Source organism: Leopardus geoffroyi, chromosome A1 (genome assembly GCF_018350155.1).
Source record: "Leopardus geoffroyi isolate Oge1 chromosome A1, O.geoffroyi_Oge1_pat1.0, whole genome shotgun sequence".
Taxonomy (NCBI): domain Eukaryota; kingdom Metazoa; phylum Chordata; class Mammalia; order Carnivora; family Felidae; genus Leopardus; species Leopardus geoffroyi.
The window spans coordinates 19,318,338-19,344,313 of NC_059326.1; the positions used below are offsets into that span (position 1 = coordinate 19,318,338).

Here is a 25,976-nt window from a genome sequence, read left to right on the forward strand (position 1 = left end):
GGGGACTGTATCTTATTCATTTTGTTTCCACCCCCCACCGGCAGCCCACGTAATTCCTCACACAGTCAATATGGATTTTTAACAAAAAATTTTTTTATTGAATTGAATGGGAGACAAAGTAGGATAAATGGAGCCAGGTTATAAATAGGTATATACATGAGAGTTCATTCATTCAGTTAATATTTACTGAATGCTTATTATGTGCCAGGTTCTGTTCTAGGCTCTGAGGATATATCCACAAACACACCCGACAAAAAGCTCTCCCCTTACGGAGCTCACACTCTAGATCTGTCTTAATAAGGGATGGGATTAGCAAATAAATTCACAGAAATTCAACCATAACTCTTGGCCAAAAAACAAAAACAAGACACACATTTAAATAGTTTAATTATTGGTGTTATAAATGTCTACTGTTGCTATGTAGTTTTTATTGTATATTGTACTTACTATATTCATAATATATTCATACCCATGTATCACTCTATAGGGATTCTACCTGTAAGACGATATAAAGAACTTCACTGGCAATTTAAGAGTTTCAGGGATCATTTTAAGCATGCTTGATTTCATTCCAAGGCACAGTCTTTAAAAATCTAACCAGCTTATAGGTGTGGCTCTACTGTACCAAAATGAAAACGCTGATATTGTTGGGCAGAACATGAGAATGACCACCTGATGAATCCACGTCTGGTCAGGCGAGTTTGGTTATAGGGAACCAATACTTGGAGAGACAGTACATTCATGAGAATGCACAAGGTTAGTCAACCATGAAATTCACATCAAGAATTAAAAAAAAAAAAAAGTTCATGAGCCATTTCCCATTCTTTTAGAACAACTAAAACAGTAAGATCTTGAGGTCAAAAATAAAGAAAATATTTTAACGTACTGGCTTATTCTGATTAAAAGTTTATCATTTTCGTATGTTTTTCAAAGAGTATTTTAAAAAGAACACCAAGGTAAGAAAAATCATTTACAAGTTTTCCAGTAATTTTACTCTATATACATTAATTCCAATCATTTAATCCTGAAAACAACCTTCACTTGTACAGTGTAAAAAAATCTTTGATAGTGACTAGAAAAATTCCATTATCATAAAGCTACAAATTTATGCTCCTAAGAGCAAAGTTAGTAAAGCAAAAATAATAATTATACCAGTGATAAGCACCGAGATGAATTTTTTTGCATTTAGGGCCTGATTGGTTGTATTTAAACATAACTTCTACCAATAGAAGACCAAAATGACATCTTATTTGGCAAAAAAAAAAAAAAAAAAAAAAAAAAAAAAGGAGGGGGAGGGAATGGGTGGGTGGGTGGAATCAAAAATATACATATATAAGTCTAGAAACAGTGAAGAATGCCCACTTTAACAGTAAAATCAATCATACTTGTTTTCTAATTAAAGTGACATGTGCAAAATATAGTCATGTCACTTTTCTTCCTCCTAGTTCACTTTATACAATTTAGACTGCTCCATTTCTGTTAATGTGTTGTCACACTAATGTAAATAAATATGTTGAACTGTGGGAATTTGCTGTAATGAATCCAGATCATAAGAGCTAGATCCAGTAGCTCAAACAATCTCAAATGCAATTCATTCCAACTGCTGACACAGATTATTATTTACCTTTGTAATTTCTGAAAAACCTTAGCCAGATGAGACACCATGTGTGTAAGCGTGTGTGCAAGTGCATATGAACATGCGTGTACAAGTCTGCCAGAGCAGTGTGAGTGTAACCCAGAAACAGGAGTGCCACACAAACAAGTCTACACGATGGCCTGAAAGACATGGGGCCATTGTTTGGCTAGACACTGAATTCCCCCAAAACAAACCTGAGGCTGAACAATGAGGACATTAGGGGCTATCTGTCATCACAAGACAGAATGAGTGACAAGTTTGGAAAATGAAGACATTCCCGTAACGCTGGAGGATGTGAAGCAGCAACAGCCACTTTTGCAGGCGGGGATCACAGACTGACTCTGGCTGCAGTGGGAGGGATTCCCTGGGTCTACAGCTGAGGATCCCTGCAACTCCCCAAAGGGCATCTGCAGGGGGCCCTCCACCTCACTCAGTGACATCTTAGGGATCCCAGAGCTTAAGCCTGGGTGTCCCCACCTGCTGGTCACCACGGGTCTCTCAGTGCAGACACTATCCCTTCTGGAGGCTTGGCCGAAAACCATCCCTGCTTCCCACTTTCGACGCAGTCTTAGAAGGGGATCTCTTTGCGTCCCCGTGGGGTCCCTGAGTTTGAGGTAATGCCAACACACCGACATATGAAGTCAGGCGGTCCATTTTAGAACTCAAACAATCGAAATTCAGGAGTAGCCAGTTTTTGTTATCTTGGTAATACTTGTTAGTGACATAGTTTCTCAACACAGCTTCTAATATATGGGGTAAAGAAAAAAAATATTGCTGGGAGATGAAATATTTTTTTAAAGTGCAGTGTTGAAACTCCTTAAGAGTAGGAAAAGGAGACCAATTACTTGTCCCCTTTCAATGTTCCTGTCCTTGGCTTTCCAGGTCAAAGAGCACCAAGGTTCCTGTTTAAGCGACCTAAAGGTTCTCCCGGCCCCTCCCCCACACAACCCTAGGGAATTCCTGAACCCTCTAAGTTCCAAATTTGTAATCACATCTCTGGGCGTGTCTATACAGCTCATTAATTCAGTTTCAAAATCCACAGCATTTGTAAAACAAAATGACATAGTTGCATTCTTTAAATGCCAGCTATGAAATCATTATTTGGAAAAAAAAAAAACTAGTCAGACTATACATACGTAAGTCAAATACAACTCTCTCCTTTTTTAAGGTGTCTGTTGAAGACATGCTTATAACTGCTTCTAAAGAAAAGCCCTTACTTAGGAGAAGCCTCATGTGGCGTTCCGTGGTTTCACGTCCTGTTCAGTGTTGTCAGTTAAGCTACACTGTACGTATGACTTGCTTCATGAACCCTCTCCCATAATGGGCACATTAGATGCAGAGGAAAAACTTTGTTTATAATTCAGTGAATCTTAGTCACACCAGAAAAATGATCTAACCTGTCCAAACACTCAACTTCTTCCCCCATTAGTAACTAAATTCCCTTCTTTAAAAAAACAGATTTGAGGATCAAGTTAAAATTCACCATATTTCAAGTTAAACCCTGAGGGCTCTATACAACTGTAGCATGATTTCCAACTCACTGTGGCATTCAGTTTTCTGTATTTTCCTATATTTATCCTAAGTAAACTTCCTGGACCGTAATATTAGGGAGAAATTAAAAGGGTTTTATATTATAGTGTAAAGTTCCAGAAATTCTCAGTTCATCAAGGTTTACTCTGAGCTCAATGTCATACAACCTCTACATGATACAAGTGTATGGACAAGAAGTATTTTAAATACAAAACCCTTAGCTCTGTGTCATAAATAAATTTGGGTAAAACCGCAAGCCTTCCACTGAATCATCTCGGCAAAGATGGCCCATCTTCTCTGCCAGAAGCAACCTAGGAATCAAGGGGAAAACCACAATCATCTGTCCATTCAGAAACACAAACACAGTTGTAATGAAGACCAAGGACTCGCTTACCTTTCCTTAGCCAGGAGGACAGACATTCCCACCAGCTTAGCAAACTCTTCTGATGTCAGGGATCCCTTTTCTGAAACCTAACAGAAACACAGCAGGAAAAAAATATGATAATTTGGCCACCTAGGTACTAACCTAGGGAGAATGTCTACCATTATGCTCAGGAAATAATATATTGAATTTCCTAATAAAACTCAAGAATATTCAATATTCAATATTCAATATTCAATATTGAACTAAATCTTCTTCACTAATGCTCAATTCTACAAATGCGGAAGGGCCCAGAATGAATATAGCAGAGCCTAAAACATCACGAAGCCCTCTACAAAGTTACAAAGGCACTGTACTAAACCCCCAAAATAACCCTTGATATTCTGAAAAGGAACATATAATAAATTCTAATGGAGTACATACTGCATGTCCCACATATAGGGTCCTTATATATAGGTTTAGCTCAAGATATACGGTAGAAATATCTATAGTCTTGAGGTTTTCCTCTAATTTAAAATAAATGTAATAAATATTTAAATTAGGCAGGCTCGCCACAGAGGCTATGAAGGCAGTAATGTTTCAAGTCTCCTAATGAGTAACAGCAGCAGTTTGGCTGGTAAAATCCATGTAAACTACAGTTCCTTTTCGTGTTTTTTTGAAGCAATTATTTCATAAAACAACTTGTGATGTTTTATAAGACTGTTTATGTAGGTAGTACTGAAAGAAAAAGTCCAGTCAAGGGTAACATTCTGATGAACAAAGTTAAAAACCTGTCCACAAGACTGAGTTTCAAACAAAAAGATAACACCTCAGGAATTCTAATTCTCCTTGGCAAGTCTCAAAAAGCTTTAAAAGTATCATTTTGATTAGTATTCACTCATGTTAATAGGTGTTTTTAATTGGGTCTACAAACATTACTTTTTAGAAAAATTAAATTCAAAAGGAAAGCCTGTTTCTCAAGTTGCTATGGAGTCACGTCTTGGTGGGCAGACTAATGAGGAAACTGGTTCACATACGGTCTCCAAGGCTGAGGCCACCATTTCCTCTTCCTTGTGGGACTGAAGCTCAATTACCATGACGCCACTGTCAAAAACTCGGAGCCTGAAAACCGCAGATGGGAAAACCAAGCTGTGAGTATCTAGGATCTTCAACCACTAAGGAGGTACAAATATCCTGTACTTTCTTTTATGCTGGGCATGAGGGCGATATTAACACAAAACAGCATCTAAAACATAACAACCACAGGCAATTACAGCATAACTAGGAACTCACGAATAAATACAGTTAATAACATTATGAACTATAATCCACAGGCTAAATAAAATATGTCTGGCACTTTTTTTTTTTTTTTTAATCTGAAAGGAGGAAAATACAATTCACAGCTGAACATCTGTAGTTTTAAATCTCCAGAAACAAGCACGAAATGTCTAGCAGAGGGGCTGGTTATTCTGACCTCATAGGAGAGCCCACATTCTTCTTTCATTGCCCCAAATCAACAAGAGTTGGCCCACTAGCCCCTCAGGCCATGTACAGCCCCAATAAGGAGGGAAGCTAGGAGAACAAGTGAATTCTGCTCACACGGTATAATTCCCAGAGGGGCGATGTGTTGGTTCACCCACCACGCACAGACCTGTGTGGGCAGACCTGGCAGGGTTTTCCTGTCTACTGTGTGAGGAACAGTGGCTCAAGCTGGCACGCTTCCTGCAGAGGTTCTTTTACCTGAGAGGTAACTGTAGTGCTTCCAGCATCTTGCATGCATTCACTAGATCTTCTGGTGAGAGCAACTAATAGGAAAGAAAACCCAGTTTATACTACAAATTAATAGAGTGATGCTCGTGTGTTCAAGGCCCATGGTGGGTGTGGAGTCTATCTTTTTTTTAATTTAAAATAAATAAATAAATAAATAATCATTTAGCAAGCCTTTCATGTTGCCTTAATCACCACAAGGAAAAAAGGATTAACAAAGAAGCGAAGCAGTGCTATCCGACAGAAAGCAATGCAAGCCGTATATGTAACTCTAAGTTTTCTAGTAGTCATATTAATAAAATAAAAAGAAACAGGTGAAATTAATTTTAAAACATGTATTTTATTTAAGCCAATAAATCTAAAACATCAGTATATAATCAATATAAAAATTATCAATGAGATATTTAACATTTCTTTCTTCTGTACCGAGTCTTCTAAATCTGGTGTTCTAAATCTCAGTTTGGATTAGGTGTATTTCAAGTTCACAGTCGTAACATGTAGCTAGCTAGTGGCCACCCTTCCAGACCCATGCAACCTTAAAGAATCAGCCCACTGTGGCGTTTGACAAATACAGTTTTGAGTCATAGGCCCAGCCTGGGCCCAAATGCCTGTCAAACCTCTATTTCCAGGTGCAGCTTTGGTCAAATAATTTAATCTCTGGAAGCCTCAAATTCCTCATCCTCATATTATCCCCAAGACGGGGACAGTAAAAGTAGCTGCCTCACTGAGGTACTGGGAGGCCTGGTCAGTAGGAGGTACTCACTGACAGCAGTCTTGAGGACTATTCAAATAAAAACAGAGCAGAGGCTTTGCTCGTGAACCTGGGGTGGGCGCTTGAAAGATGTAGGAGCTCTCTGCACAGAGGTGACTGCTGACACCGCAAGACTGTTTGACTGAAGGGCACAAAGAGTGCACAGACCATACACATGTGGGTGTGAAGGGGCAATGAGAGCTGAAGAGCAGCCACTGCTGATTCACGGCCAAAGGCAGAGGGCAGCTTTCCCTCTGTTTCTCTCCAGGCCATCTGTGTCCAACCCAGTTAGTCCAAACACTGAACTGTCACAGGGAAAAGGCCTCATACACAACCTTACTAATCACAATACAAACACAGAATATTAAAGCCAGAAGGTATCAATCAGTCCGAATCCTTGTTTTAGACGTAGGACAACCGAGTCTCAGTGAAATTAAGTAAGCTACTCAAGGTCAATCAGCATGTCACTGGTACAACCAGGAACAGCCTCCTAGATCCCCAGGGCAGGACAGCATTCTTGTCACTGCACCACACTGCTTCTCAGATGGTTTTGATATTCTCAACCCTTCCTCAAATTGTATTCACTATAGGGGAACTTGTATTATGTTAAGAAAGTCTATATTTAGTTAAAAGAATATCTAAATGTTCTATTCTTACCTCCATTCCTCGAGCTCGGTTTACTAAACAGTACACCTCCGTAAGTGACATTATTCCCCCTCGTTCCTGTTAAAATACGAAATTTAAAAAGTATTATGTTATAGTTTACACAAGTTAGCATTCCTTAACAGAAATCATAAGCAGAGTGAAATCAGGATTCATAAAATTTCCTAAGAAGCCTTTTAAAAACTAAATTTGCACACAGGAAAACCTAGCCAGATACCGTGAAGCATTTCAAATTCAATATTTGGACTTTAACATCATTATTACTGTTTCAACATTTACATAAATGAAAAGAGGGCCTCTACACCAAGTTTCAAAAAGTGTATTTAAATGTTTTGAGTTACTGCAACTAATAAATGAAAAAATTATAGAATTAAATGGCAATATCACCACTGTAATCTCTAATGAAGTAACAGATCTAGACATTGAGTGTTAGTAGCTGCTAACATCACACAAAACAAGACAGACATTCTGTACCTGCTGACGGAAATGCACAGCACCCTCTATGAAATATCCAGCAGGAAAAAAAAAAAAAGAACTTCTAGATATAACTACCAGTCTACAGGGAATACATAAGGCAGGGAAGTATGTTAACATACAAGTCAGCAAAATCCAGGCTCTGAGACACTCTATAAGAAGAACCACTAGTTTCTTCAATAAATAAATTTTATAGGAGAGGAAAAAAGAGGAGAGGGAAACCCACGGAATTTAAAAAAAAAAAAAAAAAAAAAAAAAAAAAAAACACCTGGATGGCAAATCAATCAATTGCAAAGTATCCTGATTTGAACAAACTAACTATAAGAAAAAATGTGAACACTAAGTAGATATTTGATTATATTGAAAATAATTTTTAATTTGTGAAATGGGATTATAATTACATTACAGGCATCTTTATCATTGTAATTACATACTGAAAAATTTACAGATAAAGTAATGTGATGTCTTGGATTTGCTTTAAAATAATATTTTTTAAATGTTTATTTATTCGCTTTGAGAGAGTGTGTGAGTGTGGGCCTGCGAGTCGGGGAGGGGCAGAGAGGAAGAGAGACAATCCAAGCAGGCTCTGCACTGTCAGTGTAGAGCCCTACATGGGGCTCAAACACACCAACTGTGAGATCATCACCTGAACTGAAATCAAGAGTCAGGACACTTACCGACTAAACCACCTAGGTGCCCTGCTTTAAAATAATTTCCAGCGGACAATGTTTACAGATAAACCTGGATGATGGGCATGCAGGGATTCATTATATTTTTCTTATTTTGTCATGTTGGAAATACTTCTTAATATGAGTGCTTTAATAAGTAAAGTTTTGATTGCCTGAGTCATGTTAGAAGATATATCTGTGTTATCAAATTATAATAGTACACTATATATTCGGACTAGATATATAGAAATATATGTAAACATCTAGAGATCATATGTTTCCTTTCGAAAACAGGAGAGAAGAAAAACTTTATATCAAATAGATTTAGGAAGTTACAGATATCTGAAATGGGAATTGAAAACAACTTAGATTTTGACAAAAAAAAAAAAAAACCCACTAATTTAATTCCTGAACAAAAAATAACGTGTTGGTTAAATAGTAACCATACTGTGAAAGGAGTTAAACTCTTGTTAAGATTTCTGATGACACGGAGATAATTTAACACAACCGAAAGAGACCACTCAGGTTTTGTTTTTACCTCCAGCGGCGCCTGCAGTATCCCAGCCAGCTGTTTGGCCAGCTGCATGTGGTACTGTGTGCCCGAGCCGCAGGTCTCCCTGGTAACTGGGTTAGCTATTCCCATGCTCAGCAAATAGGATTTAAACCTGATGGTCTATAATAAGAGGAGAAAATGCACAAAAAGACTAAAAAGCAGAATTAGTCTTTCCACCCCAACATTGAAAATCTTTCTATCATAAATTCACTTCTACTCAATTATATCTGTATCTACCCATTTCTTCTACTGTGTTTTGATAGTGTGAATTCTAAGAAAGTGGATTTCCAGTAGTTCCCTGTGTGAAGCTAATTCTTCTTCTTTTTTCTATCTTGATATCTCATACTCCACTGAACTCATGAGTTTGGTGTGAGAAGCGGCTAGGGAGCAACTATGCTGTATTTAATGCCAACCAAATGATAGAGCCAAAAACTTAGAAAGGAAAATGGCTGTGACCAGATTGTACTGAAATTTACTGAAACAAGTATCAAATTTATGGATATGTATAAAACAACCACTCCTTCCACATTTCAATATCTCTCTTTTCCACACTCTAAGAGAATGTACAGAAGTATCCTTTAATCCTACTAGAACCAGCAAAGTTTTTATGGTTGACTTTTTCGTTAGCACTTTCATATACTCGCAAGTCCTAAAAGAAAACACTACATTAAGAAAGAAACTGCTAAACCACTGAAACATCACTGTTATTTGTGTAACCTGGTTTCTAATGCCTTAAAAAAGCAATCTATTTACCTCATCTTCTGTGATGTCACCTTGCTTGTCTTTAATCTTATTAGCAATTGATTTTGATAACTCCACCATTTCCTTAGCCTGTGAAGAGAATAGCAAAAGACTGAAAAAAAAAAAAAGTCCCCAAAGTGCCTTGCTAACAAAACACAAGTTCAAAACTTACATCATAATTGGTAAGAATTTAATAGGTATAAGTTACATATACCTTGACCATTAGCTTGCTGAGGTCTTCAAAGGCCTGAAATGAGAAATGAGTTTTTGTTGGAATCTAAAGATTGAAGATGTTTTTAAGTAATGAAGCACTCTATTTTCTTCCCTTTGACAAAAATTTATGAAAACTTCTTACAAATATCTATTTGTAATATATAAATATATAAATATATTTATATATATAAATATATAAATATTTGTAATATATAATATTAATCTATTTGTAATATATAAATATATAAATATATTTATATATATAAATATATAAATATTTACATAAGTAATAAGCCTATCTTATTCTAAGGATTCAGTTTAGCTAAGAAACCATAAATTTTCCAAAACAAACTGCAAAAAACAACTTTTCAAATTTTCAAAGAAAAAGGTTATGATTGATTAAACAAACAAAAGGTGACATAAGTAATAAATCGTTCAGAAAATATTGTTTACTGTTCTTTCACATAAGTAAGAGAATTTGTCACTGGTTCTTGCCAAAACCATTTCCTGATGGGAGGTCAAGAATTAAAGGCATTGTAAAGCTTTCCTGGTTGAAAATGGCAATGTGCAGCTGCCAGAATACTTCTTTGGGCACAACAATTTTGGCTTTAATAGCAGGTGTGACTTAACTGAAACTGTAAACCTCAGCCTCTAAATATTGAAGAGTTTATACTTGTAGCTTGGGATGTAGTGGATATCACAAAAGAAAAACATTCAAATACCACCAAAATATACCTAAATAAAACCCATTAATTGTTTGATTTACTACAATGAGTATCCACATCAAAGGCCTCTTCAAACTTTAATCAGACATATTTGTAGTAAATTTATTTCATATCGCCAAAAACATACTTCCAATGAAGAACATCTGCCAAATGATGTGCACAAATGTTATTTTTTAAGCCAATTAAGCAACTTCGCATTAACTGAAGAATCTTTTGGTTGATACAGAATAATGGTCAGCAGATTCTGATAAGCCCATGCCCATCTTAATCACATACAGAAAAGTATCCCCCATCTGCAAAAGGATTTTGCTAAAAGAATAGAGTGTTGTGTAAGATTCTTATGGCCAGACTTACTAAGGTTAATACTGAGAACAAAGGGGAATGTGCACACACCTAACAGGAATTTCCTCAGATAAACAAAAGGCTTAAACACTGGATTCTTATCAGCAACAGCCAGCAGATGCAGGAAACCTTTTGTGGGAAACTCGGGGCACCAGCTCTGAAACTAAGTCAACTCTAACATTTAAATGGAGGGCAAATCACACACCAACCTAGTTTTCAAAAATAAAAGACACAAACACTTTACACACTTAGATTTTTACTTTGAATATGCAAAATATTTACAGATTTCTTTTACCTGGGTAGGGAACACTAGTAAGACAACACTTTAAAATTTTTATATGGTAAATCACTTTATTTACTAGGTTACATTTCCATAGAAAAAATATGCTAAAAGCAATAGTGAGTCCACACAGAATACATAAATTAGCCCTCTTGCTTACAGTCTGTAAAAGACAAATACAAATATTTTAGTGTCTTAGAAGAATTATCTATATTTTAAGTAATCATAAAACACAAATGAAAGCTTCCTCACATCTATCCATATTATTATTCTAAAATAAGGAATTAGCCAATTATCCAAAAAAAGAGGTAGAGAAACTACCTACAATAAAAGCAACACACGTGCAAATGCAAAACAGATGCATTTGCCCATTCTGCTATTTTATCTGCCAGTTTATAGAACTTTCTAACCCTCTACCAAGTCCACAAATTTCTACTCCAATTAAAAAAACAATGACATCTGCTTTAAAAGTACCCTTGTATGCTGATTTATAGCATTATTTCTTGTTTCCAGTCATTAATTTGGTTATCAGCTTTAGTAACTATTAATATATTCTTGAATATTCTGTTTTGGTTTTCTTGATTTTGTACCTTTACATATTCTGTTCCCTCTACCTGGATCCTCTTATCTCTACTAGTCTTCTGTTAGTGCCTGCTAAACTTTCAGGCCTTGACTTCCATTACTTTTGCTAACAAGACTTCCCTGAACCCCAAGGAAGTTAGAGGCCATATAATGTGTTCCTGCTGCAGCCGCCATTTTCTCTAACGCAGCATTTCTCCTGCTGTAGAGAATGCCTGTTTGCTTGCCTGTCTGATGCATCATCACAATATCTAAAACATCAACCTGATGCAGGGCTTGCACAAAGTGGAGAGCAAGAACCACCTGCTGAATAAATCACTGACCTGCATGAACGAGCACGATGACTGTATTGAATCCTTTGAGCTATGCAACTCCATGGAAATTAGATTGAAACACAGCAGCATTTCATAAATTAAGAAAAACATTATTTTGGGTTTCTTTAATTTAAAAAAAAATTTTAAGTTTATTTATTTAGAGAGAGACAGAATGAGTGGGGCAGGGACAGAGACAGAGAATCCCAAGCAGGCTCTGCACCATCCGCACAGAGCCCAACATCGGGCTCGAACTCACAAAACCATGAGATCATGACCTGAGCGGAAGTTCGATGCTTAACCGACTAAGCCACCCAGGCGCCCCAAGAAAAACATTATTTTGAACACCAAATTAGTATGGCACAATTCAGAAGAATACTAATTCAAAATTAGTTCACTGCTCCGTGCCATCTCCAAAAGTGTCACACAAAAGGATGACAGTAAATGTCACTGAAAGAGGGCAGTGATAGTACCTTCTGAACGATAAAGAGAGTAGCTATGATGCAGTCGACTACACTTGTCTGCAAATCAGAAGACTGAGTTCTCATAACCCTGGTTCTGAATCTAGTCACTAGCTCTGAGATGATTACTTCTCTGGATAGAAAAAACCCCTTTAATGCCAAAATGCTGGAATTTTATGAATTTAAAGATTCTGGAAAGATGGTGGCTATGGCAGCATAGTTCTTTAATCTCTCTAAATCTTAACATGAAACAAGACAGCGCAACTAGATCTCAAAACCAAAAACCCATAGGCAGCATATACTATAAAACTAAATGACAAAATAGCTATAATAACCTCAAGATAGGGGTGCCTGGGTGGCTTAGTCGGTTAAGGGACTGGCTCGATTTCAGCTCAGGTCATGGTCTCGCAGTGTGTGGGATGGAGCCCCAAGTGGGGCTCTGTGCTGTCGGCACAGAGCCTACTTAGGATTCTCTCTCTCCCTTTCTCTCTGCCCCACCCTTGCTCTTGGACGCTCTCTTTCTCAAAATAAATAAATAAACTTAAAAAAAAAAAAAAAAAAAACAAGAGAGAGGAAGGGGGGATAAAAGGTCCAGATAAAAAACAGAGGAAGGGAATAGGGCCAGGAAACCAGAAAGCAGGCCACCACCGTTTTTAATAATGCATCAACACAGAAGAAAAGTGGGCTCTGTGGAATAAGACCAGCTACCCTACACTAGGCCTTCCTCTGAAAGGGCAGCAAAACTAATTTAACGTAAAAAATAGTACAGCAGGGGCGCCTGGATGGTTCAGTCAGTTAAGCATCTGATTTCGGCTCAGGTCATGATCTCATGGTTTCTGAATCAAGCCCTGTATCAGGCTCTGTGCTGACAGTGCAGAGCCTGCTTGGGATTCTCTCTCCCTCTCTCTCTGCCCCTTCCCTGCTCACACTCTCTCTAAATGAGTAATAAGCTTTAAAAATAAAAAGAGCTGTTTCAAAAAACAAAGAAAAATAGCAACAGCCAAGCATCAAGGTCAAATGCCACACAAAGTTATTATGAGAAAAAAGAAAATAAGGAGAGTAACATTACAGACAATAAAAGCAAGCCAGACTGACATGCTCATAGATCGGATCAAATAACCTTTTATTTCAACATGAGCTAAAAGACGTTAATAAAATGACACAAGCCATGAGTAGACAAAATAAGTCAGAAATGAGGTGACAGGATTCATGAAAGAATTTTTAAAAAATCAATTCAGAAATAATGACTATATTAGACAGAACGCAAAAGAGAATAAACACAACAGATAGTATATTAAGAGAAACAAAAGTTTAAAAAGAGGGAAATCTTCTAAATGAAACAGAAATGAAAGAGATAAAAAGGGTCTGAAAGAAAGTTGCGAGCAGTAAAGCTAGGCAGTAGAGCTCCAGCATACAGCTAACAGGAGTCACCGAAGAAAAATTAAAAGCAATTATTAAAAACTATAAAATTGAGGGGCGCCTGGGTGGCGCAGTCGGTTAAGCGTCCGACTTCAGCCAGGTCACGATCTCGCGGTCCGTGAGTTCGAGCCCCGCGTCGGGCTCTGGGCTGATGGCTCAGAGCCTGGAGCCTGTTTCCGATTCTGTGTCTCCCTCTCTCTCTGCCCCTCCCCCGTTCATGCTCTGTCTCTCTCTGTCCCAAAAATAAATAAACGTTGAAAAAAAAAAAAATTTAAAAACTATAAAATTGAAAAAAAACTCCCTGAAATTAAAAGAAACAGTTTCTGGAACCGAATTCTGAAAGCGTCCCGTGTACCTGAAAATAACAACCCAGAATGACTAACACATTGACACATTCTGCTAAAATTACTGGGCTTTCTAAAAAAAGGGGGGGAAAAGCCTTTGGGCATCTAGGAAAAATACTGACTTTTAAGGTGGTAAAGAATTAGATTAGCCTCCCTCTTCGACAGCAACACTTCATGCCAGACACAAAACTGAAAGTAACCGATTAAAGGCACTCAAGGAAAGAACACGCGAGCCAAGGATTTTAAATCCACCAAATGACTTCATGTACAAGGGATACACACATGCCAGAACTCAGGGAATACTGTTCCCATGAGCACTTCTGAAAAATCTACCGGAGGGAGGTCCACATCAGGACTGGTGGTGTCACACATAGTTACCTGTACAACTAGGACTCACTGAGAGCCAGAGCGGAGAGAGTGCACCCAGTGGCTGAATCTTCAGATACTGCACATCTATGTTTAAAATTGGGACGGGGCACCTGGGTGGCTCAATCGGTTAAGCGGCTGACTTCAGCTCAGGTCACGATCTTGCGGTCCGTGAGTTCAAGCCCCGCGTCAGGCTCTGGGCTGATGGCTCAGAGCCTGGAGCCTGTTTCGGATTCTGTGTCTCCCTGTCTCTCTGCCCCTCCCCTGTTCATGCTCTGTCTCTCTCTGTCTCAAAAATAAATAAAACGTTAAAAAAAAAATTAAAAAAAAATAAATAAATAAAATTGGGAATAATGGGGAGTTCACATACACACACACACACAATCTTTTTAACTGTTTTAGTAATTATTTGGTAGTGGTGTCCTGACTTTGAACAGGAAGTATCACTATGACCTTATGAGGCACTTGTACTCAAACAAATAAACAAACAAACACCTAGCTCTTTCCACAAAAAGGACTAGAAATAAATAAAGATCAGCCCAGCAGAGATAGAGTCCTAGCAGGCAGATTGTGTTTTAAAATATAATTTACCACTAAAACAAAACAAAACAAACAGAGATTCTTAGGTAATGATTGATTCCAGATCTGGGGCAGGAAACATACAAGATGGTTCTGGAACTTTTGTCACATCAAATAGTAAGGAAGCTGTCCACCAAGTCACATCAAAAATACTAAGGGGCCAACCTGAAGAGGCTCCCACTGGCCAAAGATGGGACAATGTGGGCTTTAAACAGGATAATAATTGTAATTGATTGAAACCCACCAAATATGTTACAATTTATGAGTTCACAATAACATGTAAAAAACTCCAATGAGTTGCCATTGGAGGATAAGGAACCAATTCATTATGCTGATGATAAAGAAAAAGTCATTTATCTTGCCCCGTATGAGTAGTCAAATAGATGAAGGGAAGCAGCTCTTCAAAAAGGATTTCAACTAATAAATAAAAAATAAATCCTAAAATATTGCCATTTGTAACCACCAAAGAACCAAAAGATCTATGCACCGAACATGAACAGCTGCTGACAACATCAACAAAGACATGATGTGCCTCCTGAGGAAAGAATACAGTATCACCACTAATCTTATCAAAGGTATCAAAGAGAAGTCGGATGAAGCCTCTGGATCCAGCTGCCAATTTGCAGGAAATACATAGAGCCGAGGAACACGTACAACTTTACCATAAATGTGAGATCAGCAAAACCTAGACCACGGGCACTTACTAGGCCAAATGACCTTGGTTTCTCAATGATAATCTATATTTTCAATTTAGTGGGCCAAGAATTGGTACTATGATGGTTAATTTTACAGGCCGACTTGATCAGATGATGAGGTTCCCAGGTTTTGACGTTATTGATGTGTCTGTGAGGATGTTTCTAGATGAGGTCGGCATTTGAAATGGTAGACTTAAGCACAATTGCCCTCCTCACTGTGGGCGGGCATCACCCAATCCACTGAGAGTCTGAAGGAACAAAAGGTCGAAAGGAGAACTCACGTTTTCTTTCTCTGCCTGACTGCTTAAGCCAAGACAGCAGTCTTACCCTGCCCTTGGACTAGACCTAAACCGTCAGTGCTCCTGGTTCGCAGGCCTTTGGACTCAGATTAGAATTTACATCACCAACTTTCCTGGGTCACCAGCTTGCATTTGGCAGATTGTGGGATTTCTCAATCCCCACAATCAAACAAGCCAATTTCTTATATTAAATGTCTTTGGGGGCACCTGGGTAGCTCAGTCAGTTAAATGTCCAACTTCAGCTCAGGTCATGATCTCACAGTCCATGAGTTCCAGCTCTGTGCTGACAGCTCAGAGCCTGCAGCCTGCTTCCGATTCTATGTCTCTTTCTCTCTCTGCCCCTACCCTCCCTCTCAAAAGTAAATAAACATTAAAAGAAAATTTAAACGTCTGTGTGTGTGTCTGTGTATGGAAAGATAGATATATATAAAGGTATATATTGATATCTACATCTATATATCTCCTATTGTTTTTTTCCCCCTGGAGAATCTTTTCTTTATTTTTTTTATTTATTTATTTATTTTTTAAACTTTTTTTTTTTTTTTTTCCAACGTTTATTTATTTTTGGGACAGAGAGAGACAGAGCATGAACGGGGGAGGAGCAGAGAGAGAGGGAGACACAGAATCGGAAACAGGCTCCAGGCTCCGAGCCATCAGCCCAGAGCCTGACGCGGGGCTCGAACTCACGGACCGCGAGATCGTGACCTGGCTGAAGTCGGATGCTTAACCGACTGCGCCACCCAGGCGCCCCTATTTTTTTTATTTTTTTAATTTACATCCAAGTTAGTTAGCCAATAGTGCAACAATGATTTCAGTAGATTCCTTAATGCCCCTTACCCATTTAGCCCATCCCCCCTCCCACAACCCTTCCCGTAACCCTCTGTTTGTTCTCCGTATTTAAGAGTCTCTTATGTTTTGTCCCCCTCCCTGTTTTAATATTATTTTTGCTTCCCTTCCCTTGTGTTCATCTGTTCTGTGTCTTGAAGTCCTCATATGAGTGAAGTCATGATTCCTGTCTTTCTCTAATTTCGCTTAGCATAATACCCTCTAGTTCCATCCACATAGTTGCAAATGGCAAGATTTCATTCTTTTTGATTGCTGACTAATACTCCATTGTGTGTGTGTGTGTGTGTGTGTGTGTGTGTGTATATGTATATATATATGTATATATACGTATATATATACACATACACACACACACACACACACACACACACACACACATCTTCTTTAGCCATTCATCCATCGATGGACATTTGGGCTCTTTCCATACTTTGGCTATTGTTGATAGTGCTGCTATAAACATGGGGGTGCATGTGCCCCTTCGAAACAGCACACCTGTATCCCTTGGATAAATACCTAGTAGTGCCATTGCTGGGTCACAGGGTAGTTCTATTTTTAATTTTTTGAGGAACCTCCATACTGTTTTCCAGAGTGGCTGCACCAGTTTGCATTCCCACCAGCAGTGCAAAAGAGATCCTCTCTCTCTGGAGAATCTTGATTAATACAGGTATTCAATAACTATTTGCAGTTTAGACTTTATGTGACTGATACACATCCTTGAAATTCTATGAACAGCACTAGTCAATGGGATTTAACTTATAAACTATTATTAAAAACTAAAGAATTACTTCATAGAGTAATTTCATAAAAATCCAAGACCATCTTTATATAAACACAGGAAAACAAATGGTATGTTCAGATGTATTAACTAACCACAGAGTCTAATATGCATAACTGGTTTCCTTAATTAGAATTCTTCCCCTTTCACTTGAACTTCCTCATATATGATGAAGGTTCAAAAACACTGTTATGCACATGCTCAGCGTTGTTCTCCTAGTGGAAATAACGGACTGGTTTGAGCCATTCTTACTATCTCTGTGTCTGGTCCCCGAGTGGTCATCAGCATAAAGCTGTGTGGTATCTAACCAGGTTAACAGCCACAGAACAGCATTTTTCCCTCAACTAAGTTAACCAAACAGCCAAAATAATTATACAGAGGACCCTGAATTCATTAGCAGTATTATCCAATCAATTCCATCTACACTTTAAAACTTACACAACAACACACCATGTTTTCTAACATCAGAGAAAACAAATTTGCACTGTTTTTATTTCTTTTTGGAAAAGGCTTTTTAAAACATGGTTTGGCTAAATTATGCCAACCAGAAGAAGACCTGGAATAAGAGACTGTGGCTTCAGGCAAACTAAATATATTCCAATATACAGAACGGAATTAGTCATCAGCTACATCCAAAAGAATAAACACAAATGGCTAAAAAAGACAGCTGACTGGAACTTATGTTAAGAGTTACCTCAGAAATGTTTTTGTCAGTTTCTTTCCTTTTTTCTTCCAACTTCCTTTCAATGCCTACAATTCCCACAGCCCTTATTCTTCCTGGCTGAGAAACAAAAGTAGAAAAATAAAACATACAAAATAGGAAGGACACAATCTTTTGCAACCCACCACAATGTGTTTTCAATGGTGGAAAAGGACCCACAAAGAACCAAAGAAAAACAGCATACAATTACATCTAGTTTCCTTTCAAAATATTTGTCAGTTTCTTGTCATACATAGTGATCTTCAAATCAATATTAAAAAAAAAACTGTATATACAATAACTGGCATATTTTACTCTGTATTTTACATAGAAATTAAATTCATTTTTGTTCTTTGGTAAACTATTATATACATATCATATTTAATAGGGTGTCAAACATGCAAGAAATTATGGTGAAAAATTCTGGTATTTGACAGTTATTACACAAAGTACTTTCACACATTTGAGTGTCTGTCCACAGTTGGTGGTTAATTTAGACTGGTCTGAAAAACATCACCTAGAGGCACTGTCTGTTCTCTGATGCCAGACTGATTAGGAAGAACAGAATGTAGTGAATGGAATCTAACTGTGACCACCCCAAGAGTTACTCTGGTAAGTAGTCATTTGTTTTTGCTAAGTATCTACCGTGTGCAGAGCACTAAACTAGGTTCTCTGAAAATAAAGGTTTTATCAGAGTACCATTTTGTTTCTCACAAGTTCTATAATCACAGAAATCTTTTCCCTTAATGAAGATGCAAGTACAGAATTGAAAACATTGGGTTAAGAAATAGTTCCAACAATACCTGGGGTCCTCTATTTGTCGGTAAAGCTTGGGAAACTGGCATATTCTCCCATCTTCTCTGTGTCATTTCCTCAGACAAACGCCTGTAAAACTGTTGCGCACATACATACACTTTAAATGAGTCAGTCAGGTTATAGTATCCTTATACAAATTATTACTTAACATTTCTTTAGTTGAAAGGTCTGTTCAGTCATTGCAAAAAGCCTAGAATTCTCAGAGACATCAAAAGAAACCAAAGGAAGTTCTCTTCTTGGATCAGCTTCAGAAAGCACAAAGGAAAAAAAAAAAAAAAGAAAGAAAGAAACTGACCTTCTATTTAAGTGAGCTATTCTCAACAAAGAGATGAGTGACAATGAATAAATAGACTTACTTTAAACAATCCTGCATATGTGGATTGTTTTCAATCTATAGTGAAACAGACAGAGTGCCAAGAAAAATATACAACCATTATCCATGAAGGAAGCGGAGAATAATTTGTCTAGTTAAAATGTGAAGCCAGAAATGAGAGCCAAAACATCACTACACTCACAGAAAATCAACTATATTTTTTACCGACAGTGAGCATGACTGTAAATAGTCACTTATATTTGCTTAGTGCCTACTGTGTGAGGAGCACTCGGTGAGGGGTTATAGAAAAAAAAAACATAAATAATTTAGGATATCAATGGGGGAGATAAATATATCCTTGTAAATGTCTGAGAAATACTTATATAGTCACTTACTAATCAGAACCTGTAAACTATCATATCATGGAGTAAGTAGGTAAGTGATTAGATCTATATGGAGTCAGTAAAGAAAGACTGCCTGATTTAAGGCTGATGAGCTATCAGATACCAAGATAGTTTAACACTTCACTGCATTATACTCTGCCTCCTTAACCAAACCACTGAAAAGTTTACTAGTGGCCTAATAGCATGACTTAGCATATTGCCAGCTTCTGGGTTTTCCTTGTGACCACACCCTCCTGCTTCCTGTTCTCACTGGAACCTAAACTTCATTTTTCTACTGATAAGGCTTAATCTATTAGAAAAATTTTGTTGTAAAAATATGGTGAAACCTGGTATGTTGTACAATACGGATTTCCATCGTATTAACAAACAATAAAAATACACACAAGTACACATTTCTAGTCCAATTTTATGCATAAAAAAGCTCACCTCAATCTGGCCATGTTCCTTGAAGGAGAGTTTGATGTAGGAGTTCTTACTACTCTGGAAAGGACCAGGTTCCTTGTTAGGTGGAGCAGGGTGAAGATGAACCACTATTTTGGCACTAAGGAATAAATGTAATGAATTTAATCACCTTTAAGCATCACTAATTCTATTTTCATAACCTTTAATATATTTCAGTTCACTTTTAAAATTCATGTAGAAACAAGGGACATCTTGAAAGGAATTCTTTTACATTTTTTATTACATCAGTATTAATGAACCTTTCAAAAATACCTCTGCTTATAATTTATAAGCTACGAACCAAGACGTTCAAGTTACTAGTTCTATAGATTAATTCAGAAGGTGGTTTCAAAAATAAGTTCAAAATAAGTTTGTAAAATTTGGGATAGTTCATTACGTTGGCTTATGATTAGGGTTTTCCATGGACAGAATCATCCCCAGAGGTTACCAGGGGGGCCTCTAATTTCTGCCAAAGCATACTACCTTACTCATTTGAAAACAAAATGTGAAAACTTATCTGTATAAAACCGGCCAGCTGACATTTTGTTAAAACTCTGTCCAAAACTAACATTCTACAGTATAATTTTTGGAAAATGCCACTCAATCAACAGCATGATCTAGAAGATAATCCAAGAGCAAAAACAATTCTCAAAATGTTGCTGCTCTAGAAACACAAACTACCATAATCTTTATGACTACCATTATGTTCTATGCTAATAAAAATATCACTATATTTGTTCAATTTTATAAGCCTTTTTTCCTCTTTTTCCCCCAGCCCGCTCAATAAACAATCTTCTTCCGAAAATTAACAAAACCAAAGCACTCAGTCAAAGTATCTTGGATACCTAGCTTAGAGCCTTTTGTCAAATGAAGGTTAAAAATCCCAAAGTCAGCATAAAATATTCAGGCCAGTTTTTAAGTATATTCATTTCACAGGTCATTCAATTGCCATATTTCAACTTTAAAAACCACCAAATCAAAGAAACATCTTGGGTTATGAGATGTTTGGTGTTTTGGTGTGTGTGTTTTTTTTTTAAGAGATAGCACCATGTGTGTGGGAGGGTCAGAGGGAGAGAGAAGAGAGAGAGACAGAGGAAGAATGAATCTTAAGCAGACTCCATGCTTAGCACGGAGCCTGACACAAGGCTCAATCCCACTACCATGGGATCATGACCTGAGCTGAAATCAAGAATCGGATGCTCAACTGACTGAGCCACCTACACGCCCCAGGTTATGAGATGTTAAAAGGTGAAACGATAAATATATTTGTGTGTGTGTGTGTGTGTGTGTGTGTGTGTGTGTGTGTATCTTTGAATCAATGAAATATGGTAATTGCTTGGGAGGGAAGAGATGAGAACTAAAGAGAATGTTTGAGAAAAGTTAACCTGGCATATTATTAAATTCTTACTCACTGGACATGGTTAAAAATAAGACACTAATGGGAAAGTAAATATTTTAAATATTTTTGTTACAGTTTAGATTCCCTTGGAAGACAGCAGAGGAAAATTCAAATGATCTGGAACACCTTAAAGTTTTACTTTGTAGAACTTAAGAAAAGTAATACATACAAATATTGAATCATTATGTTGTACACCTAAAAGTCATACAATACTATATGTAATTATACCTCCATTTGAAAAAAAAGAACTTAAAGAGATGGGAGACAAATGACGAGGGGAAAACAGAAATTAGAGAAATAGCCTACTCTAAAAATCTATGCCTTTATTAATCTTTTTGAAATGTTGGTCAATTTCTTTTATGTCAAATAAGCAATCTTTCATGCTAGCTACATTATCAACGTTTATTTATTTATTTTTGGGACAGAGACAGAGCATGAACAGGGGAGGGGCAGAGAGAGAGGGAGACACAGAATCGGAAACAGGCTCCAGGCTCTGAGCCATCAGCCCAGAGCCTGATGCGGGGCTCGAACTCACAGACCGCGAGATCGTGACCTGGCTGAAGTCAGACGCTTAACCGACTGCGCCACCCAGGCGCCCCCATGCTAGCTACATTATAATTAAGGGACACATTGCATTTCTAGTGGAGTTCAACATCCATTTAACCTCTACTGAAGTTAACTATACTAATGCTCAAGATGGGCCCACATGGAAAAAAAAGTTATCAGCAATATTTGTTCATAACTGCCCTCAATTACATGTACTGAAAAAATAAACCCAGAATTTTTTATGTACTTGATTAAACAGAAACATTTGAACGTGTGACTTTAAACCAGGGTGATCACATGTCCTGGTTTGCCTAAAACAGTCCCCATTTTATGCTTCCTTGGTCCAATTATAAACAGCACCCCCTATTACTTTTATAAATGTCCCATTTTTGACAATAACTATTATGAGACTTCTATTCTATGATACTATTATGATACTTCTATGATACTTTCTATATGTGAAAAAGTCAAAGTGGAGAAACTTAATGATCAACTAGAAATGGGAGTAAGGGGCGCCTGGGTGGCTCAGTTGGTTAAGTGTCCAACTCTGGCCTAGGTCATGATCTCGCTGCTCCCGAGTTTGAGCCCCGCATGGGGCTCTGTACCGACAGCTCAGAGCCTGGAGCCTGTTTTGGACTCTATGTCTCCCTCTCTTTCTCTCTCTGCCCCTCCCCCACTCTGGCTCTCTGTCTCTCTCAAATAAACATTAAACAATTAACATTAAACAATGTTTAATCAATAAACATTAAAAAAAAAATTTTAAAAAGAAAGTGAAGTAAAGTCAGTCATTTTTCTCAGATGAGTCCTTTCTGATTTTAAGTACTACATACACAGAGGTGCAAAAGCAAATGTTTGTGGAAATACATGCAGTGACAGCTGGCTGACATTGATTTATTTTGATCCAAGGATATTATATAGCAAACCTTGGTACTTGATTTGTGCTTTAAGAATGACTTCCATTTACCCATGAGTTTAATGTAGGAAAACACCTTCTTAGGGGAGCCCCTGACCAATGACCACTATTTACAAAGCCCCAAACCACAATCATTAGGTTCACTCCCACATACGAAGTCATGGCACAGCAATATATCTACCAGGCTAATAATAATAGCTTGACTGGAATGTTTTTTGTGAAAAAGACTGCAGTATATAACACCTCACCTTTTCCCAATTCCAGCTGCCTGTTCTTCAATGAACACAATCTGGGAAAGAGGAATGGCCATGCAGCACTCCTAGGAGGAAATCATCAGAAAATATGACTCTTCCGACTCATCAGAGGGGGTACCTGGATGGCTCAGTCGGTTAAGCGTCCAACTTTGGCTCAGGTCATGATCTCACGTTTGTGAGTTTGAGCACCGGGTCAGGCTCTCTGCTGACAGTTCAGAGCCTAGAGCCTGCTTCAGATTCTGTGTCTCCCTCTCTCTCCCTGTCCCTCCTTCACTTGCACTCTCTCTCTCTCTCTCTCTCTCAAGAATAAACATTACAAAAAAAAAGACTCATCAGAAATCCTTGTTTTATAGCATTTAATACAGCATCATATACCTTTAAGGTACTTAATAATAAAAACGATTTTAAAAATTATAATATGAATTTAGTCCTTAAGTAAACTGAAGAAAAACTGAATGAAACAGTACTGTGGTGGCATTTTGCTGCATAGAAGAACACAAGAGGTTGAAGAGAAACTGTTCTCCCTCTCTCTCTGCCCTTCCCCCACTCACGCTCTGTCTCTCTCTCTCAAAAATAAATAAACATTAAAAAAAATTTTTTTTAAATGGGGCGCCTGGGTGGCTCAGTTGGTTAAGCATCCAACTTCGGCTCAGGTCATGATCTCACAGCTTGTGGGTTCGAGCCCCGCATCGGGCTCTGTGCTAAGGGCTCAGAGCCTGGAGCCTGCTTCAGATCCTGTGTCTCCCTCTCTCTCTGCCCTTCCCCTACTCACACTCTGTCTCTCTCTGTGTCAAAAATAAATAAACACTAAAAAGTTTTTTTTTAAAGAAACTATATCTACCTTTGTTTTTACAGTAGGTACATCTTTTTAAAAGCACTACTTATATGAAAACTTTTTATATATATTCTTATAGGGAAGACAAAAAAAACCCAGAACAGGTAAATCAAAAGCTGGAGTGTTCTATATGGGTGATTCTGTGGTTCTATATGGGTGATTCTATATGGGTGAGACACCTGTTCTGTGTCTCCCTCTCTCTCTGTCCCTCCCCATTCATGCTCTCTCTCTCAAAAATAAACATTAAAAAAATTTTTTTTAATAAATAAATAAAAAGTAAAAGAATTAGACAACATTAACAGTTCTAGGGTGTGCCTTACCAACAAGGTCAATATCCCCATGAAAGGAGATTGATTCTTGGGGCTAAAAAGAGTCAGATTTTACAACAGTTAGTGGCCTTTAAAGAGCCTCAGTACAGTATATACTTTGCCTATAAAATAAAAATGTCATGGTGGGGGGGCAGCAATTATGAAAATAACACAGATTGCTTATTTAAAAATTTTTTTTTTTCAACGTTTATTTATTTTTGGGACAGAGAGAGACAGAGCATGAACGGGGGAGGGGCAGAGAGAGAGGGAGACACAGAATCGGAAACAGGCTCCAGGCTCTGAGCCATCAGCCCAGAGCCCGACGCGGGGCTCGAACTCACGGACTGCGAGATCGTGACCTGGCTGAAGTCGGACGCTTAACCGACTGCGCCACCCAGGCGCCCCAGAGATTGCTTATTTTACTGGCAACACTGAAATTTGCACATACACACACGCACACTTTCAAGTTAAAGCTCTTTGGAATAAAAATAGCTTTATACATGAAACTTGTTTTCTCTTCCTAGAAATGAAAAAACAGGGAGGTTTCTCCTCTTGCCGAATGACTTTGAGGCCATTCTTCTCAGTATCTAGGTTAAAGTATCTACTTCCCAGCAGACCCATACTCCAGATTCTCAGTCAGGAAGTTTGTTTTGAGGACCCCTGACAACAGGTGGGAGAAATACTGCTGTTACACACGGAACATTCAGGTATGCAGTAGGCTGACTCGTGTTTAAAAATGGAGTGACCATGAGTCTCTCTCTGTTTAGCAACTATAGACTTTTCTGAGCTGAATGAAGGACAGCCTCTAACTCCTCTATCTGCACTCCATTCAGAGAGATCATATGAGACACTTCTTGACATCGTGAAAACAGAAATTAAAAAAAAAATTTTAATGTTTTATTATTTATTTTAGAGAAAAAGAGAGAGAGAGAGAGCAAGCAGGGGAGGGGCAGAGAGAGTGGGAGACACAGAATCCGAAGCAGACTCCAGGCTCTGAGATGTCAGCAGAGAGCCTGACGCAGGGCTGCAACTCATGAGCCATGAGATCATGACCTGAGCCAAAGTCGGACACTTAACCAACTGAGCCACCCAGGCACCCCGTGAAAATGGAAATTTATTGCATCTGTTTAATTCTGACAGACAGACAGACAGACAGACAGAAAGAGACTTCAGGGATTTAAAACCTACAACAGATTAAAAAAAACAAACAAAAAACCTTTATCTTACATGATTTTTCTGATCTCTCCAAATTAGTCGGTGTGTACTAAGAAGGAGCGTCCCAGCATCAAATTTTATCTAGAAAGACAAGATCATCACAAAATATTAATGATGTATCACTTAATGCAGTCCAGATTTTCTTCCTCATAAATTACACACAAAAAAGTTAATCATATAAATAAACATTTGAGAATTAGGCTTACCACAAATTAAAGAGAAGCAATGCTATACGCTTCATAAGCTGTATATATACATATATACATACGTATATATATATACATATGTATGTATGTATATATATATACGTATGTATATATGTATATATACAGCCCTGATAAAATTAGGAAAAAATTGCAAACAACCAAATGAGTAACAATAGGGTAGTAGTCAAATCAAGTATGATACATTCATACTGTGGAATCCAAGCAGAGGTTAGGAAGAATGAGGTATA

General features: G+C 37.8%; 1 protein-coding gene across 1 annotated transcript in view; it reads right to left on the reverse strand.

The window, feature by feature from the left end:
• Nucleotides 1-71: 71 nt before the first annotated feature.
• VPS36 (vacuolar protein sorting 36 homolog) overlaps nt 72-25,976 on the reverse strand; it is a 32,345-nt gene continuing 6,440 nt past the window's right edge. Inside the window, exons 2-14 of the mRNA XM_045475048.1 lie at nt 25,535-25,603; nt 23,159-23,229; nt 20,038-20,152; nt 18,882-18,971; nt 18,073-18,159; nt 9,359-9,391; nt 9,157-9,234; nt 8,389-8,523; nt 6,703-6,768; nt 5,268-5,332; nt 4,565-4,649; nt 3,561-3,637; nt 72-3,477 (exon numbers count right to left, since the gene is read on the reverse strand). Of these exons, the coding sequence (XP_045331004.1) occupies nt 3,384-3,477; nt 3,561-3,637; nt 4,565-4,649; nt 5,268-5,332; nt 6,703-6,768; nt 8,389-8,523; nt 9,157-9,234; nt 9,359-9,391; nt 18,073-18,159; nt 18,882-18,971; nt 20,038-20,152; nt 23,159-23,229; nt 25,535-25,603 (1,065 nt within the window). The 3' untranslated portion in view covers nt 72-3,383. The remainder of the gene's footprint in view (nt 3,478-3,560; nt 3,638-4,564; nt 4,650-5,267; nt 5,333-6,702; nt 6,769-8,388; nt 8,524-9,156; nt 9,235-9,358; nt 9,392-18,072; nt 18,160-18,881; nt 18,972-20,037; nt 20,153-23,158; nt 23,230-25,534; nt 25,604-25,976) is intronic.